At 39.5% G+C, this 20461-nt stretch overlaps 1 protein-coding gene across 2 annotated transcripts in view; it reads right to left on the bottom strand.

The window, feature by feature from the left end:
• Positions 1–2874: 2874 nt before the first annotated feature.
• Positions 2875–20461, bottom strand: part of adamts18 (ADAM metallopeptidase with thrombospondin type 1 motif, 18) — a 98351-nt gene continuing 80764 nt past the window's right edge. For both annotated transcript variants that reach the window (XM_055154635.1, XM_020941647.2), the window contains exons 19-24: positions 15003–15207; positions 10215–10409; positions 8480–8550; positions 8201–8363; positions 4093–4288; positions 2875–3417 (exon numbers count right to left, since the gene is read on the bottom strand). In XM_055154635.1, coding sequence (XP_055010610.1) covers positions 3302–3417; positions 4093–4288; positions 8201–8363; positions 8480–8550; positions 10215–10409; positions 15003–15207 — 946 coding nt within the window. In that variant the 3' untranslated portion in view covers positions 2875–3301. The remainder of the gene's footprint in view (positions 3418–4092; positions 4289–8200; positions 8364–8479; positions 8551–10214; positions 10410–15002; positions 15208–20461) is intronic.

The following is a 20461-nucleotide window of genomic DNA, read 5'->3' on the forward strand; positions in this document are numbered from 1 at the left end:
CATATCTGATTCCCTTTTGCAGTTATGGAGTTCGCAAACTTCCAAAGCCCATTTTCCGCTGTTAGGTCATCCAACAACCACACAATTATGTCCGAATCCCATAACTAAAATATGACAATATTAGAACCAGAAACAAAAGGGATATGGTTCAGAAGACTTGAAAAGATTGGCTTTGACAATAGATGCATCCCACTGGGAAAACAAACATGGTGGTATGATGCTCACTTTTTCAGAGGATCCTTCCCAGTATGCATTGTGCTGAGATGAGGCCCTATGTTCAAAATTGTAAACTGTCCTTTTATTAATATACCAATCACGGTTAGGATGAGATTAGGATTAGGAAACAAACTTGTTGCGGAACCGACTCACCCACACTCTCTCCTTCCTCAACGGTAAACTTCAGCGGGCTGATGTACACAGGTAGGAGCACGTGCGCGTGCCTCTCTGTATTTTGGCGTGTCGGTGTGCACGTGGGCCCTGCAGTGTGTGTGGGGGTGTGTGTGTGGGGTGTGTGTGTGTGTGTGTGTGGGGTGTGTGGGGGGTGTGTGTGGGTGTGTGTGGGGTGTGTGTGTGTGTGTGGGGGGGGGTCTCCCATCCCAGTACACCGGTGAACAGAAGTGGAGGAGATGCAGGGACTCGGGGGGCTCAGTGCATGCAGACGACTTGATTAAAGAGCAATTGCAGCCCCCGCAGTGCAGCAAAGACTGGAATAATCACTGAGAGAAAATACACACCATTTTTGCTGGCACACATCTCATGCTTTCTGCAGATTATGACAGTTCTGAAAGGGTAGAGTCAGAAGAGGTCCTAAAGGTCCCATATTCCACAAAAATTGACTCTTGTGAGCCTTAAGTCATTTTAGAATGTTACCTTCTCAAAAAACATACCAGGAGTTGTGTTCTGTTTTCATTCACACGTTTGAGTTGCCTTACCTTTATTATTAGGTCTAAATACATCACCTTTTTCAGTAGAGATTGCCAATCCCAGGGCTGAAATTCAAATTAGCCTGGTGAAGGTGAAATGGAGCACTTCCTGTGACATTACAAAGTGGAACAGAATATGTTCCATTTGAGGGAAGAGCTTATCTTAAATGATAGACTATATATAAATGGACAGCGCTAACCTACTAGCTGGTGTGTTCCAAATAAGAAGTGAACTGGAGGGCACTTCCGGCTCCATCAATTTTAGCTGACTTTATAAAGTTTATATTGAAACCCCTCTCTCTGTAACTGCTGTGAGCCTCATCATTTGGTGTTTGTATTAACCTGCTCTAAATGATCCTGGTGCTTTTATTTCGCTATTTTGTCCATAAATAAATTCTATTCCTAATAGAGAACTCGACTCCAAATTTGCTCCTATAATTGCAAGCATCATGAGCTTCATTTGACTGGAGCCGAACGCTATGGGTGACATCACACTCACTTCTTTATACAATCTTTGGCTTATGTAAGCAGGACCTGTGCGTTAAACATGTGTAAATGAAACAAAACAAACAAAAACAACTCCAGGCATGTTTTTGATGAGGAAAGAATATCAAAACATCAATCAGAAAATAAAAAAGGCCCTTTAAAGAAGACTGAAGAGGGCGGGAGGTGAGTGCGTCGATTCCGAGTGAGGATGGAGTGGATCGCGGTGCCATGCGCTTGTATAACTAGCCCTAATCAGCCCTGTGTTCAGAGGGAGCGAAGAAAAGAATTTGTAATGTGGAAAACAAACAGCTCCAAACATAATAATAACAAGCACACTCACAGAGATGCCCTCTGCTGTTTTGTTTGTGCGCTGTGTAAAAGGCCAGCACTTTCCAATGGGCTCCTTCAAAGTAATTCTTGGCAAGACATACAAAGCTATTATAACTGTTATGTTCAATCCTGCAGTTTGGGCTATTTGTCAAGCCCAGTAGTAAGTGTTTTGTGTGTGTGTGTGTGTGTGTGTGTGTAAAATTGATCGGCATTCATCTCGTTACTTCTTTGTATCAAGGTTATTAGCAAGTAGCTGTGGGTACGGGGTGGGGAACAGACTGCAGCAGTGCCACCAGTTGACTGTGATACAAAGTTAAGTCAAAATGATTGTAGTATTAGGAATGGGCGATATACCGGTTCCAGTATCAGCCAAATTCTGTGTGCCCTTTTTGAGCAGACTAATGAGTCAAAATGGAAATAGAAGAGCGTTACATTGCTGTGTGTTTATACAAATATGTAATTCATTATTTTATCTGTTAGTAAAATGCATTTTAATTTTAATTTGTGATTGTTAGTTGAACTTTTAAATGTGAAATACTGGTATCAGCAAATATCAGTTCATATTGAACCATCTCCCTGTAGTATAAACAAATTATTGCATGACATAGAACAATGGGGGATACTTGAGATAACTAGTTTGGAATGAAGAGCAGTCAACATTTAAAAAGAAAAATGATCGGCCTGAACGGTAATATGCTTGCCAGTTTTTACCAGATTTAAAAGGACAGCTCTAAATGCGTCCCACATGATCTGGTTCACATTCAAGTCAAAAATGTAGCCAAGAAAGTCCTGTGTTTTAGTCTAATCCTCCACTTAAAAACTCCCTACAGAGAAAGAATATCTTATCCTGAACTGTCCAAAACCAAATCTGACAACATTTTCAATCATCTATGCACAAATACTGAGAACAAAGAGTAGACAAAGATAATGCATATGTATTAACTTACAATGCACAACAGATAAGCACGTACAATAGGACAGGATAAGAGGCTTTACAATGATATTTTCATAGAATGAAAGGAATGCACAAGAATAATATATTCCAATATGAATCAGCAGACAACATTACATGTGGAGAGTGTTAAGGAGAAGTGCACCTCAAAACAATCTCATGATATGGACCCTGGGGCAGTAACACAATAACATAGCACAGACACATGATCTCATTAACAATACAGACTGTAATAACTTAAATAAAGGTGTATGGCACCAAAACCCTTTCACAACATATTAGGAAAGTCCGTCCTCTACTGTCATGAATGGCTTGTTTTAGAGGGTTCAATAGGAACATATTTAAAAGGGCTTACTATACGTAGAAACATTGTGTCCGACTCTGACATATCGATTTTTCTATTCCAGTGCAATGTCTTTCAAAAGTGAGCACCAGCAGCCATTTTGCTTTTCTTAGCAGAAAGTCTATGTGGTCTCTCTCCTTCTAAAAAATGGATTAGTCAAGTATTCCAGGAAGAACACAGCTGTGAGACAGTCCTGTGCTGTGGGTCTGATCCACTGTTCAGAGCGGGGATGATGCTTGGGCAGCAGCTGCTCTCTGTCACTGTGTGCTAGTGTCGTTTGCTGGAGCATGACTTGCAGCACTGCTGTCCATAAAACTTGTGGTTACATACGCCGTGTTGAGGAACCAAGTGGCACCAGCTGAACAGGTCCACACAGTGTTCATCTGCAAAGAGGCAGGGTGATTGATTAGTAAAATAAGATATTTGTGTGGTTTACAAGTTAGGAGGAAAGAAGACATTGTCACAGGCCCTGTACCTGAGTAAAATTAGTCTCAGTACAGATATATTATATAATCACTTGTGGAGGCCAAAATATGTCTGCTGTGTGCTGTCTGCAACTAATTATAAAGTGTTTTATTGTCCAATAATCAGGAAGTGTGCTGTTAGTGCAACCATGGACTGTATAAACTTCACTCAAATTAAGCTCTTGATGCTAGCGGTTACAGGGGTGAATTTGGAGCCAGGCTCCAAATTATGAATACGATTTTTCTAACGACCAAAATAGCAAAATAAAAACACAAGGATCATGTAATGTAGTGCGGATTCTAACGAACATTTTAAGACCAAAATAACCAGGGTCACTGCAATTACAGAGAGAGAGGCGATAATATTCCAATGTACTGGTAAGTCAATGGGAACCAGGGTCAGTAGGAGCCGAAGCAAGCGCCCATATGTGAACTTCCTATTTAGAACACGCCAGCTAGCACGCTAGCTATGTCCACTCATACATGCAGTCTATCAGTATAACATTATATTTTGTCATATATGTCAGTACAGTACAGAAGTACAATAGCAAAGCTGTAGAGTCAGTCAAAGTCCAATTGATTCTGAGAGGTTACCTTTGCGAGGAGGAGCGGCTGCAGTGACCCACGGGGGCCTGTGTCCGGGCATAGGGGGCACAGCGGGGCAGAAGTGAGTGTTGCAGGCTCTGGAAGTGACCGGTCTCTGGTGAGGCAGGCAGCCAGCTGTGGGCCGACCCTGGCGCAGACACTGGACCAGTCGAGTCTGGACCCCTCCACCACATGACACAGAGCACTGAGAGAGCAGAGAGGAGAGAGAAAGGCTTTTAAAGCAAGGATATAATACACTAATATGCTGCATGGGGACATTACATTGATTTACATTCATTTTCAAGCTGGGGTACCTGACTTTTTTTTTCTTTTGGAAAAGAGCAAATTTTGTGTTTCCAACAAATAGTATATTGTAAAAGTAGCACTGGCAACACAGGTAAAATGAGTGATGCCTGCTATGTACAGCTAAATATAATAGTAGTAATAGTATAATATTATAATAGTATTTTTATTTCTTGGTCACCAGTAAGTAGTGCTCTGATTGGCTGCACTTAGGCAGTCCACCGCGGTTTCAAAATGCTGTCTGAAAAAGCTGTTAAAAGCCAAGTACAGACCCAAAAATGAATAGATGGATATACTGGCTCTACTGGATTATATTTAGTGAAAAGCAGGTACCCCCATTTTAATTTAACCATAGTCACTACTTGGGGTTCTGTCACCTGCTTGGTTCTACTGATATGTCTGCCTTACATTTATTCAATTACAAGTGTTTTTTATTGCTCAAAAATACATAAAAAACATTCTGACTGTGAGAAGGGTTGCCTCTCCATAGACCTGACTTGTAGTTTGGTCTGGTTTGGAAAGGTTTAACACTATACTGTGAACCATTCTAGACAAAGCAATAGCATCTCCATGGAGAAAAATATTTGACGAACCGTCCACCAGAAAAGTCACACAATGTACCTTTAACCCGGTAAACACAAACCTGAGCCTATTTTAAACCACATCAGAACCTAGATTTTAGAACAATGTTGCTGAAAAATAAAATATATATTCCATCATTTGTGCCCATATACAGTAGGAGGTTGATCCCCATGATGCAAGCATGCACAGTACATACAGTCTCCACGACGTGATAAATACCCGCCCAGAGAAACAAGGAACAAGTCCAAGCTAAGACAAAGAACACGCGTATACAGCAAACATCCCATGGAGCGTGGTTGTGCCCTCCAGCGACCTGTCAGGAGAGATCTAGTGCAGGGTGAGCAGACAGATCACAAGCTCCAGATCAAGCAGGATGTGGCTGTGTGCTGTAAGAGGGTGCCCTTAAGACTCATTGCATAAAATATGGTATAACACACACTACACGCTGCCTGTCCCAATAGGCTACACCAGATAGGAGCCTAACATAGCATTTGATTCAGACAGGCTAGAGGAAGAAAAAGCTTGTGTCTCTGAGTTTGAGTTAGGGTTGCAAGAAATCAGAGTTTGAATGGATGCAGAAGACCTCTTAACAATTCATGTCAGAGCCTATTTATAATTTTCTGATCTATGTTTTAATGTTGTTTCCTGGGTTGTGTTTTGTTTCCTTCACACATGTTTAACACACAAACCCTGCATATTTAGGCTAAGTTCTTCACTCAAACTGAAAACTCTGTTCCACCTTGTAATGTCATATGAAGTATTCCACTGTGTTTTTAAACTCCATACACCTTCACTAAAACCATTTGGATGATTTCAGCCCTGTAATTTTCAATCTCTAAGGAACAAAAGTTAAAAGGTAGCTGTTAATTTGACAGCTATATGACATCACAAGGTGAAACTGCATTTTTAAGATTTAGAGATGTAGTCTAGCCTGTTTCATCAGCCGGTTCCACTTTATGGAAACCATCTGACTTCGCAGCATTAGAATTTGTTCACTCGATGGTAGGCAGGTACTTTCTTTTATTTAACCAATCGCTGCTATTTGGTTGGTATATAATGTGTCGCTAATGGGGCAAACCGGTATATTAAGTTTTTCCCAAATCCTGTAGGGAGAAGGGCAATAATGTCTTTCCTCTTGATAAAATTCCACAAACATTCTCTCTGTTCCAGCTTTAAATCCTCAATCTCAGGAATTGTTGACAACACAGAATGTATTGCTCTTCGCTGATTGGTTGGTGCCCGGATTCGCACTTCCGGGGTTTTTGCAAACCATCTAGTGTATTCCGATTCCTGACTTAGTCGCTGGAGAGAAATGAAATAGAGCGGAGGCACTAGGTGGTGCCAGCCTGGCTAGATGTAGACAACCTAATAATGCAAGATTACTCAAACATGTTAGAGCAAAACAAAACACAACTCCAGGTATGTTTTGAGAAAGTAACATTATATCAACAAAAAAGCTTAATTTTATGTAATTTTATGTGTGAGACTTTTTTAACAGCACAAATCAGCTCATCTGTTGTAGTTGTATCTAAATCAGTCATATATGGTCAGATTAACATAAAGCACTGAGTAAAGCCTCAGACAGACCAGAGCCTACAGTTAGCATCACACCCCAGGGAGTGTTGATATTCAGCCCTAGGATGGTTTAGCACGTCTCCTCTGCTCCTCTGTCTGCTTTATGGGGAAACAACCACAAAGGAGCTCTAAAGCTAGCTCTGTTCATTTGTTTTGTGCTGATAAAACTTTCACTCTGCCAGCTCTCCAGAGGTAAAAGTATATAAAAACGAGTGAAATTATCACCTCAGCTAATTAAATAGAAATATTCTGGTTATAAATATCCAATTTTTACAGTGAATGTGTATGTCTTCATATATTGTAGCTTCTATAAAATAAGATTAAATTTACTGAAGAAAATATATTATGCTTTTGTCTGCAATATATGTCTGCTATATAAATGTCTGTTATATATGCAGTTATATTTTATGAAACCTGTGGGTAATTAAAGGTGCATTGTGTAACTTTTCTGGTGGAGTGTCTGTCAAATGCGTTTCTTATTGCTGTGTCTGAGATGTGATTATGATTATGGTATTAAACCTTTCTTTCTTCATGGAGACCAAACCGGACCAAGTTACAGGTCAGATCTGTGGAGAGGCAACTCCGTTAACAGTCAGAATGCCTGTTTTTGTATTTTTAAGCTATAAAACCACCTGTAATCAGTGTTGGGAGTAACGTGTTATATAAAGTAACTAATGACTGTAATGCATTGCTTTTTGCTGTAATGCAGTAATGTAAGGCTGTAATGCCTTACATTACTGCATTAAAAAATGTAATATTTTTCTCGGTACAAATGTCAATAATGCACGTTACAATGCTTTTCTAACCTGAATTGAAGTGGTGGGTTTTTTCGTTTTTTTCTTCATACAAATTCGCTAAAATCACAGCGTTATCAGCAGCCGTGAAAGGCCATCGTTACAATTCCGACTGTCGGAATGGGCCCGGAGGTGCATCCCCATAGACTGTCGGGTAACCGCAGGCAAATGGACCGGCGCCGAGCTCCACGATGCGCGGGGCAAATCGCAGATGACACCTGATCGTGCTTTGCGGACACCCTGCATCACAGGCTCAGGGTTCACTCAGGATTATTCCTGGTTTAGTCCTGGTTTAGTTGAGGTTCAGTTCTGGTTTAGACCTGGCTCAGTCCTGGTTCAGTTCTGGTTTAGTCCTTGTTTACTCCTAGTTCAGTCCTGGTTCAGCTCTGGTTTAGTCTGGTTTAGTCCTGGTTTAGTCCTGGTTCAGCCCTCCTGGTTCAGTCCTCGGTGCAGTCCTGATTTAGTCCTGGTTCAGTCCATATAGGGTGCAAAAGTTCGGCATCTTCTCACAGTTATTTTGGTGAGAGTAACTGAAAAGTAATGCAACAGTAGTGTAATGCCTGCCATTTTAAATGCAATAATATTGTAATATAATGAATTCCTTTGGAATGACAGTAACAAGAAACACATAATGTGAGTAAATGTTAGGTAGAGCTGTTTAATGTCATACTGTGGAACATTCCAGGCAGAGCAGTGACATATCCATAGAAACACGCAGGTGATGGAACCCCAACCAAAAAATTACATAGTGAAAGAAAAAAATTGCAGACATAAAGAAGTGCTTAGACTGAGAAAAACTGTACAAAATAAAGTTTGCACTACTCCAATCAATATTCACATGCTAAATTTAACCAGAGCAGTACCTGTTGCCATGGAGAGGACCATCCGGAGACCATGGTGCTGGATGGGGGTCTGCCTGGACTGATGTGGGGCGGCTCAGGGCAGGCTCCACGGTTACAGGGCTGCTGGAGGTCAAGCAGGGGTTTGGCCATGTTCCTGCACCGTCGAGAGGGGAGCTCCACAAACCTGTCCAAGAGCAAGGTCTTAATGAAACAACTTCAAAATAAAAAGATAAAAAGACTCAAGTCCTGACGGAAGCCAAAGCTTTGATATTTGTTAGAGAGTTCTTAAAACCTCCATACCCTCCACGAGTGTCTCTCTCCCCACATTGCAGCTCTCGCTTCTGGACCCCAGAGCCACACGACCTGGAGCACTGAAACAGCAGTGGCACAAGAGTCAGTGATAGAATACTTTACACTTTATATGTTACATCGTAATACAAAGAGTGCTCAAGGCTGTGGCATTAAAGCACTACAACTATTACAAAGAAAGAAGCCAGTGATAGTTAGATCCTTTTTTTGTTTTGTTTTTTTACTATTTTTGGAGGGCTGTTCTTAAACTGAAGATGCAATCAAGCTCAATGCAACTTTATGTGTAGAGCACTTTAAAAACAATAGAGTCGAACAAAGTGCTTAAAGTGCCTATGACAGTTTGAATTACTCATTTTACTAAAACACAGTTAGGATAATTATATTTTAAGGTTTTGCTGAGAGTTACAAATTACCAAATTACCAGCTTTGATGATAGTTTTCATTTTTATAATTTTACTTTCTGAAAATGCAGTCAAGCACAATGCAACTTTATTTGTAAAGCACTTTAAAAATAACAGGGTCGACCAAAGTGCTTAAAGTGCCTTTGACAGTTTGAATTACTCATTTTACTAAAAAACAGTTACGCTAATTTTATTTTAAAAATGTTATGGGTTACCAAATTACCAGGTCTGATGAGCATTTTAATTTTTATAATTTTATTTCCTGATTGAAAGTCATGACATCACACCAGGGAATTCCATAATTGTCACCTAGCAACCACGGGCCAAAACTAGCCTAATGTTCACTGAAATTATTCTTTGTGAAATAAAAAAATATATATAACACACCTTCATTTTACTGAATAAATGTTTCAAGGGTCAGTTGTGTTCTTGGGCAAAAATTGTGGCAACATTTTGGATGAAATTCTAAGTCTCTCCGTAGTGTGCGTTTTAAAACTCTGCTCTATTTCCTGTTATTTTCAGCATATTTTATCTTTACGTTTAACTCGTGTCTGTCATTTATATCTTAATTCAATAGATATGATCCCACCAAATTAAGTCAAAACTGCTTAATCATAAAATCCTGCCTTATGCACTTGATGAGCACAAGACAATGTAAAATTTGTGAAATATAAAAACCTTGTGCATAACTGCGTCAGTGCTTGATTACTGAAGCAGTCATTCGTACTATTTAAAGAGCCCATATTATGCTATTTCTGATCTGTGTTATAATGTTGTTTCCTCATCAAAAACATACCTGGAGTTGTGTTTTGTTTCATTCACACATGTTTAACACATAAACCCTACATATTTAGGCTGGTTCCTCTCTCAAACGGAAAACAGTCTGGTCCACCTTGTGATGTAATGTAGTAATACAGGAAGCTCCTCTGTATTTTAAACTTTATAAACCTTCACTAGAATCATTTTGATGATTTCAGCCTTGGAGTTGCCAATCTCTACTGAAACTAAAGGTGAAAGGTAGCTGTTAAGTTGAAAACTACCCAAGGTGGAACAGAGCATTTTGAACTTTTAAGATGTACATGAACTAATAAAGGGTTACTCAAACATATATGAATGAAACAAAACACAACTCCAGGTATGTTTTTTTTGATGAGGTAACAACATTCTAACATGACTTAAAGAGTTTTGCATAATATAGGACTTTTAAAACCTGTGCTTCCTTTGTTCTAAATCACCTGAGTGTAGAGAGTTTAGGGAGAAACAAATCTTACACTATATTTGCTATAGGGGACTCCATTTTCCAGTGGAGTGTGTGTGTTCCTTACCTCTCCCCAGGTAGTCGGGGTCCACAGCAGCCTGTCACTCTTGGGGCATCGCCGCAGGACACAGATCTCTTGGGCTTTAGGTCTGTGATGCTGTCTGCACATACTGTCAGGAACCACCACCGCAGAGGCTCCAGGATCTGTGCTCCGACAGAACACACTTCTCTTCCTCATACCTCGACCACACGTCTTGGAGCACTGTGGGTCAAGCAAAAAAACTGTTATTTTATGAAACATAATGACTCAGCCACTGTGATTATTGTTGGGTTTTAGACAACATTCGATAGACCAAGACGTTTTAAAGGTGCACTGGGTATCTTTTCTGGTGGAGCTTTTCTTTATGGAGATGTTATTGCTTTGTCTGAAATGTTTCACAGTATGGTATTAAAGCTTTCTATCTTCCTGGAGACCAAACCAGATCAAGTTACAGGTTAGATCTGTGGAGAGGTAATCCAACTCACTGAACAGATGTTTTGTTCTGTTCAGTGCACCTTTAAAGAAAATCAGCCCAGGACATTAAAGTGGAACTAAACACTGAATCAAAAGCTTTTATTACTAAAATGTATATATAGTGTTTGAATAGCATTGTCTGCTGTTCCTAGTGCTATTTGGGGGAGCAATTTTAGAGCAATCTATGCAAATTTGAAGCTTTGTTTAAAAAAAAAAAACCTAACCCTGGTACAGATATATTGCAAAAGCAGCTATTAGGATCATTTTGAGATTGCTATGAGCTGTCTGCATCTATAATAAAATGTTTATTACCTGAGAACCAGGAAGTGTGCGCATGCTAGTTGTTTTGTTTTTACAAGTAACAGCAAAACACCACTCTCTGAATGTTGTGAAAAACACTTTAACTCATCACAGTGAACATAATTTTTTAAATGAAACAGTTCTGTTTTTAAGACAGTAAAATATCAGGCCCAAATCATGTACAGTTGCTTTAAGTAGAGTGACATTTAGCAAACTGCATGAACCATCATTTCACAGCATTTGCAGCACAGAGTCTGGTAGAAGCCCTGCAGAAAATCCAATTGACAACGTCTTTATTTAGTGGGAAAAAAATCTGCAAACTTCACACAAAGAGCCTGTCCAGTTGGGGATTCAAATGCTAGACCTATTTGCGGTGAGGTGTGTACTAACCACTGCACCTATTTATTTAAAGACCTACCTCCCCTAGTCACATAGAATAAATATGTGTGCTCACTTAAAGGTGCACTGTGAAACTTTTCCGTGGAGGGTCCATCAAATGCTTTTCTCCATGGAAATGTTATTGCTTTGTTTGGAATGTTTCACAGCATGGCATTAAACATTTCTATCTTCATATATCTTCAGGAAGACCAAACTAGTCCAAGTTACAGGTCATATCCGTGGGGAGGCAACCCTGCTTACCATCAGAATGCCTGTTTTCTAGGAATTTTTCAGCAATAAAAAAATGTTAACTCTAATTGAATAAATGTAAGACAGGGATGTTTAATGTCATACTGTGGAACATCTCCATAGAAACAAGCAGATGACGGACCCTATATCAGTAAAGTTATGTTATGCATCTCTATCATGATATGCAAAAATGTAACTGCCACTAAACGCATTTTAACACCTACATTCATTCCCCGTGATCACTTTAACCTTGAGCTGTTATCAGTGCGGCCCCCCACAGACATTAACAGGGGGCACATCCTTGGCAGGGCTGCTGCACATGCATTTGTTTATAGTACGCATGGTGGGCAAACAAACAGAAGGTCGAGGGTTTGATGACAGCCCATTATGGCCTGACGTAAATACAATAATCCAATCACTCAAAGTTAGATCTGACCTCGACCTATCAGTAACAGAGCGGCTATAAACTCCACATGAAGTGCCCAGAGCAGAGGGACATGGAGTCAAGCGGGCTCAGTGGGAGTGACCGGCAGTCGCCCCTTTCTCATTTACTAGTCTAAAGATACGCTGCATCTGTGCTCATTCATTTACATAGACCATAGAGTCCGGCTGCCTCTCTCATAGTGTTGTCACGATACTATAATTTCAAACCTGATTTTGATATTAAAGGACCTATTTTAAGCTTTTTTTTTGATCTGTTATGTTTTCTAATCTGGAGTTGTGTTTTGTTTCATTCGCACTTTTAACACAAACTTGACATAGTAAGTCTGAGTTCTTCTCTCAAACTGAAAACACTCTCTTCCACCTTGTGATGTCATGTGGTAATACAAGTGTGTCACTGTGTTTTAAACTCAGCCCTAGAAATGTCAATCTCTACTGAACTAAAGTAAAAGGTGAAAAATACCACTTCATGACATCACAAGGTGGAACAAAGCATTTTAAGCTCTGGAGATGTAGACAATCTAATAATAAAGGATTACTCTATCAGGTGTGAATGAACAAAACACAACTCCAGGTATGTTTTTGAGGCAATACAATATTATAACATGGCCTAAAGCTCACAAGAGTCAATTTTGCGCAATATAGGACCTTTAAGGAATAGACGTGATGCTCACTCTTCATTTAATCATAATTTGCATTAATTAACTATTTAGACAACAGAGTGCCATTTTCAACATTAAATCGTAGTACTTTCTTTTATATTATGTGGCCTTATATTTATGTAATCCCTCAGTCTTCCAGGTATAGTGGTCCATGAGCATATGGACTAGTCTAGTATGCGGTCTTATACTTGCTCTGTTACAGCTCAAAATCATTCTAAAGTGATTCAGGAAAGGTTCATTTCTGTCCTGCGAATGCAATTTTTTTAGTATCAGTACTTGCTCAAATGAGTATCCAATTAGTTTTAGTATTGATCAGTATCTGATTTTCAATACTTTTGACAAGTCTACTCCCTCATGAACTCAACAGAGTGGTTGTTGCTGTCATCGGTAGCGATAACGCAATATAAAAAGTTAGTGTTACAATTTAGAGCTGCAAAGATTACAGTAGTATTTTTTTTAATTTTTTTTTATTTTAGTAATTGACTAGTCAGGGATTCATTTTTCAATCACTTAACTAGTCAAACGATGATTGCTATTGCACATTTTTTAGCATTCATTTTTCGCTCTTTAGCTCACTGTGGCTTGAATAATCACCATTTTGGATAGACCTCATAACCTTGACATCTCTAGTCTAAAGATATGACACATCTGCTCTCTCATTTACATAGACCATAGTGTTGGGCTGGCTCCCTCATGGGCTCATCAGAGTGGTCCTTTTGTCACCGTGGACGTCTGATTGATTTGTTCTGGGGGACCTTGTCAGGACATGACCGCTGCCTGAACTTGGTCGGTCGCTACAAAATGGTGGCAGGCAGCTTATACAGAGGGAAAGCCAGAGCCAGAGCCAGAGCCACAGTTGAACATGAGGGAGAGTTGGGCAGGTGGTTCACATCGACCAGTGCGTGTGAAAAGAGGCCAACAAAGGGAAAGGTATCCATTTTTTTTTATTTAATTTGGGAATGTGTGTTATTACTTATTGAAAACTATAAAAATCAAACATTACTCGCTACTACTTTTGATTATTAAAATTAGAGAGTTATGTTAAAGGGACCATATTATAATTTTATGTTACAATGTTCCCTCATCACAAACAAACCTGGAGTTGCTGTTTTGTGTCATTCACACATGTTATAAAGCCTGTATATTTAGGGTGAGTTCTTCTTTCCAACTGCTCCACGTTATGATGTCATGTGGTAAAACAGGAAGTGTGTTTTTAAACTCCTTAAACCCTCACTAGAATCATAAGGATAATTTCAGCCCTGGAATTGCCAAGCTACTGAATTAAAGGTAAAATGTAGCTGGTAACTTGAAAGCTACCGCTTCATGACACCATAAGGTGGAATTGAGGATTCTGAGCATAGAAGATGAAGACTGAGGAGGTAACAATATTATAAAATGTTTTAAATCTTACAAGAGTCAAGTTTGCGTAATATAGGACCTTTAAAGTTAAGTTAACTTTTTCTGATCGAGAGTATGCCACCTTCTGATCTACCAAAACAAAAAAACTGCATTAAAAACATGCATTCTTAATCGCCTCACCACAGATCTGACATGTACCTTGACCTGATGCTGTCACCTTGGCAAAGCAAAAGCAGTAGCCGCTTTGATGAAGACTTTGAGAAAATCTATATTTCAATCGCACTTGCAATGCAAATCAATTTATTTTATTTTCTCCCAAAAAGTTCAATATATTGGTTTACTTAGTATGAGAAGAGGAGTCTGTTTAAGTAATTTTGTGCTAGTTTGGAATTCTCAATCTGACTTGCAGAGTTTTAACCCTCAGGTTTTTTACACATCCAATAGAGGGCAGCAGAGTGTTGATTCAGCTGCCAGTGGGACCATGTCTCTGTGTGTGTTTGCATACACACAATAATGTCATGATAGTGGTAACGATGATTTACTGTGTCGGAGTGAGCTTCTATGTTTAGTAGCACAAAGCTGCCAGTGGCTGATGGCAGGTCAAGACAACAGAAAAGATATTCTAACATATTTCTTCTATATTAGGGACCTTATTAGTTTAAGATGGTTTTTACTTTTATTTAGAGATTTAGAGATGTAGACAGAATAATAATAAAGGGTTACTCAGACATGTGTGAATGAAACTAAAGTATGCAGATATGTTTTTGAAGAGGTAACTGCATTATAACATGGCTTAAAGAGTAAATTGTGCCTTATACTAGTTCTGATTCAAAAACATTTATCATATTTATGCATTTGTTTAAGTACTTGTTCAAATGAGAATGTATATTTATGATTCTGATTGCTGTCCAGGTTTAGATTTTATTTAGGCAGTGGCGAGGTATGGACTAACCTGTGACCATGCCCCTGTGCTCCATTCGGGGGGACAGGCCTGAGTGTTACAGGGCTGGACTTGGGCTGGAGACATGACAGGACACAGAGACTGAACCACGGTCTCCTCCCTCTGATAGGTGACCCTCCTGTGGCAGCGCAGCACCCGGGTCTGCTGCCCCCCTCCACACGAACGGCTGCACGCTCCCCACTCTCCGGCTGACCAGCTGTACACACAGGGATGTAGAAAAAGAAACGGGTCAGAATATAAAAGGTCTATATGATGATTTGTATGAGCTCTAAAGGTGCATCGTGTAACTTTTCTGGTGAAGGGTCCTTCAGATGCTTTTCTCTGTGGAGGTGTTATTTCTTTGTCAGGAATATTTCACAGTGTGGTATTAAACCTTCCTATTGTCATGGAGACCAAATTAGATCAAGTTACAGGTCAGATCTGAGAAGAGGCGACACCACTCACACTCAGAACGCTTGTTTTTCTAGCTGTTTCTGAGCTATACAACCACTTGTAATTTAATAAATGTAAGGTAGACTTGTTTAATGTCATACTATGGAACATTCCAGGCAGAACAAAGACATCTCCATAGAAACAACAACCTCCAAACGAAAAGTTGCACAGCACACCTTTAACTATCAAATATTACAGAAATATTCCTAATCAATTCAAGGTGCACAACTTTTTTGTTGTTGAGTCTGTCCATTCTTGCACCAATGGAGATGTCGATGCTTTGTCAGTATGTTCCATAGTACAGCATTAACCATGTTTATGCATAGATAAAATAAGAATGGAGAAGAGAAGAAAGTTAGGAGGCCAATAAACACATTTCAGCATTTTATTTTTTGCCTTTCCTGTAACAATGTCAGCTATGCCTGTTCTAAACCCCATTCATTTCATATGGAACTACACACTGTGGATCAGATTTTAGGACACCAGCCACCGGTGACCTCCTAATCAGGACAAGTGACCACACATCCCACTGCAAACTTATTTCAGTCCCAAATCTACACAAACAGCATCAGTGGAGCCTGGAGCGATACGATTACGCCCAGTCTGAGGAAAACCTGTGCTAAAATAGATGTCATTTATTCTGTGATCTCAACGCACAATATACTGTATCACATTACATTTCACACACCTATCTCCCTCACAGTGTAGTGACCAGGGAAAGGCTACAAAAACACACAAGGCTCAGTATATAGGATTGTTATGACAGGTTACATCCACCTCTCGCCGTGTCATTTGAATCTAAAACTTAGGCATGAAAACCATACTGTATATAACTGTATATACGTGTTGGAGTACGGGCGCTGGCAGTAGGGATGTTTCGATACCGATTACAGTGCCGATACCGAATACAGAATCAAATAACGGATCTGATCCAAAACCTGTTGGATCAGAGATTGGTTACCAGCTGAACTGATTTCCTGGAGCAACAATAAATTTATGTGATAGGACTTGAATGCCTTCTAATGTTTGAACTTTTCCTTCTACAAATCTGTTCTGTAGTTACTTGAAAGATAAATAATACTCACATTACACACTTGGACTGGGTATTGGCAAATACATAAATATTGACACTGATATCATAAGTGAAAAATGTGGGATCTGTCTAGTCTAGTTTGCAGTGTGCTGTAGTCCATACTAGATGTGGAGGTACTATCAGAAAGATTCAAAAGTACCCAATATTTTAGCAATTTTATGGTTAATTTTATAGTCCTTTTACATTTTTTTTTAAATTAATGTTGTCAAATGGCAGATTTTTGTAATTCTGTAATTCAGGGTGACTTATGGAAATAATAAACCTTTGTGACTGTATCATTGGGATATTTCATGGCAAAGTATGTAATCAATAGGGAAAAAAATGGCTCTTGATATTGGATATTAATAATGGATATTGAAAAATTTGATGGATTGAATATCGGCTTCTAAGATATCAGTTTAGCCGATATCTCATTTTGGTTTCTAAACTGATGCAATAAAATGAATTTCTGGTCAATGTATGCCCAAAATTTAATATTTTTACAAAGCTGTACTGTAATTATTTTAAGTAAGCCACATGTGGATCATGTTTTCCCATACGCGGTTTGTGTTTAAAGAAAATAAATTATGATATCTGCCCTAATATCTTTTGATATCGGGTATCGGCAGCAAAGTATCAAAATCATTACCTTAACAGAAAAAGCACCTATGCAAAAGAAAAACCATATAACATTATCAAATCTTCAAAAAGGAACAGGAACTTGCAGTATAAAGGCTGTGCTGCCATATTTCTACATTTTTGTCAGTAATGTTACAGTCCATTCACATTTGTACAGCACGTCTCTCTGTCCCTTGTGTTCACCTGCTCGGCCTGATCTAGTGTCAAACCCCAGCCATTTTGTCCTGCACCTCTTTTTACACATGTCTTTGAGCATCTCTGACATCCTGACTGGGCCACCACAGATGAGAGCCCTGCTTCTGAAATAGCTTCTGTCCTGGCATCGGGGCTGAGGGGAGAGATTACAGCAAATGAGCGCTCTGACAACCGCAGCCTCACAGAGGAAGAGGAGCACTGGGCAGATGGTTCAGTCCAGCGCTGAGAGGAAGCATGACCACAAAGACCGATCCTGCGCACCGCTGACCTGCTTCGGGGAAGAAAAGCGCTTTCACTCTCCTTTTGAAAGAACCACAGACAAATGAAGAGCCAGGGCTGCACTGCAATTTGGAGATGGGAGAGATGGGAGCTGTTGGGTCTCAAAGCATGGGTTTGGATTGGTTTTTGACCTAGTGGCTGTTTACTTATACAGCTGTGTTTTTCTTTGCTTATAAATAACAATATGTCAATTTGGGGGAAAGTGGTTTAAGTACCACTGTGTTTGGTTTAGACCAACGTTGGTTTAAAGTGTAAGCTATATCTCAAAAATATTTGAACAGTTTGAAATACTGAAGTGCAGAACAGAATGAAGAAATGAAAAAGTATCACTGTCTACAATTTCTTTGTTTTCTTGAGATTTGAAGTGGGTGAGATATTGTCTAAAAGAACATATCAAAAATGACTGTTATACATTTGAATATTAAAGGTGCACTATATAACCTTGGTCTTGGGAGGTCCACGGTCTGCTTGTCTCCATGTAGATTAGTTTGCCTCTTATGTTCCACAATACGACATTTATCCATTTGGCATTTATACTATTGCAGTGTTTTTATTGTTGAAAAACTTGCATGAAAAACTTGCTTTTCCAGAGTTTTGAACTGTAACTTGGACCGGTGGTGTCACCTGGTTGTCTCCATGGAGATAGAGAAGTTCAGTCCCATATTTTGGAACATTCAATGCAAAGTAATGCCTCCAAATATCGATGGAGACAAACAAGTGGACACCCTCCTCTGGAAAATGTACCTTTAAGTGAAACAAGAAAAAAATATCATATAATAAAGTAATAAACACTGTAATAATTCATGGATATTTCAGCTATTTTTTCCTTCACTGAGTATAATGTCCATCCATGTTTTGTGTGAAACTCACTATTGACATTAAAAGTAATTTTTTGCCAATCTCTGACTACAAAATCGTAACTTGAGTATCTTTTATCACCCATGCCCACTTGAGATCCACAGCAAGTTTTCAAGTGTGTTCGAGTGTTCAAGCACAGTCTTTTTCGAGTTATTTTCTCCCTCAACACGGACTTGGGTCTTGGTTAAGTGGCTGCACAGATGGCCTTTACTAACATGACACATTTCCAAAATAACAGTCAAGGTGCTGAAAAGATGAAGAGTTTGTGCAGAGTGTGTAGAGTGTGAGGAGGATGGGGTGGGTGCAGACTAGACTCAGACTATGACTCAGACTTTGTTTGGTGGATACCTCTGCCACAACTCCACAGTGTCAGTATTTTCCTTCGATTTAATTTACATTGCACATTTTCATTAAGCTACATCATTTACTATTAATTACGATACACATAGTTCATTCCTTTATTTAGACATATATTTTCTAGTTTTAGGTGGACACATTTTAGTTAATATACAGTATGTCGAAAAGGTTTACTGACACTTGCTCTTTTGTTTTGAATTGCCAGATGAAAGACCCCGGCAAGAGGAAGGAGGCGCTTGTAAGCACTTGGCAGACCTTGCTTATAGTTCGAATTATTTGCCTTATTGTCACTTTGGCTCAGTTCTGGGTTAAAACATGCATTCTTACTGTGAATGGGTCAGCTCTGCATAGATATCACACCATATTTTGGAATACTGGAAGTAAAGCAATAACATCTCCATGGAGACATTAACTAGTGGGCCTTCTACCAGACAACTAACACAGTGCACCTTTAAGTTAACCTCATTTTTGTTAAATACTATTTTCAACATTTTGAGCTAGTCTTAAAATTATTTGGCTTTATTAAACTTATTTTTACACCTTTGTTTCCACCTTTCTGTTGGTCCATTACACTTTGACATCAATTCTTCCCATGTTCCAAAAGTGGTCACCGGTTTCTCAGGCTCATGTATTCAGTATTCACCTATTCACCTTTGTATGTTCCAGAACACCTCAGTCAAGCATGCACTCCTCTCTGACACGCTGCCAGCCACGGTATACGAGAGACGCTTTTAAACTCAGTGGAAGGGGGCGGGGGGAGGAGAGGGGAGGAGGGCGTGCGGGGCCGACCGTCTTCGCATGGCTAGACCGGCCAGGGCCCCGTGGGAATTCAACCCTTTCTGCACAATAAAACATGGATTGGCCTGTCAGCGCTCGAGATACATGCCTCACAGATAAGCAGCCACTTTTTTACATTCGCTCTAGGTCAGACACACACACATCCAGGAGGCTCTGACGATTTTTCTTCCGCGCAGGTCTGCTTGGCTTTTTCAATGTTCCCCCATACATCCTGGAGGTCTTAATACAGGAGTTTAAGCTTTCATGCTGCTCACTCAACTAAACATTCTTCCTGGGCAGCAGCCTATAAATTGATTCCAACAAACAACCAGCTGAGAAATAGTGCACACTACTGCATAATGAGATCCTGATTGAATGGACACAGGTCTAGTTTTATTTGTCAGGTATAGGGTTGTCAAAAGCACTGAAATTCAAATGCTTATCTCTAATAAAACTTTCACACAAACCTTGATGCTGCAACATGATTGGTCACTCACCACTTGTCCACCAGTCTATTTCGTCTAATACTTGTTCAGATACAGCTCAAGATCATTCTAAAGCTATTCAGAAAGGGTTCATTTCTGTATGAGTATCTAGTTTCGATGCTAGTTTCAAAATCAATTAGTATCTAATTTTCAATACTTTTGACAACCCTACAATAGACTGAAATTTTCAACACCAAATAGTACTACTTTATCATACCATGTGGTCTCATAACAGTTCTGATGGCTTTTTGAATGCTCGCCCATACATCCTGGTGGTCTTAGGCATTTAAGCTTTCTTGCTGCTCACTCAGTTGAACATTCTTCCAGCGCAGCGCCCTATAAATTGGCTCCAACAA

Source organism: Boleophthalmus pectinirostris, unplaced genomic scaffold, assembly GCF_026225935.1.
Source record: "Boleophthalmus pectinirostris isolate CB_2022bp ecotype Guang Dong unplaced genomic scaffold, ASM2622593v1 HiC_scaffold_19, whole genome shotgun sequence".
NCBI classification, from domain to species: domain Eukaryota; kingdom Metazoa; phylum Chordata; class Actinopteri; order Gobiiformes; family Gobiidae; genus Boleophthalmus; species Boleophthalmus pectinirostris.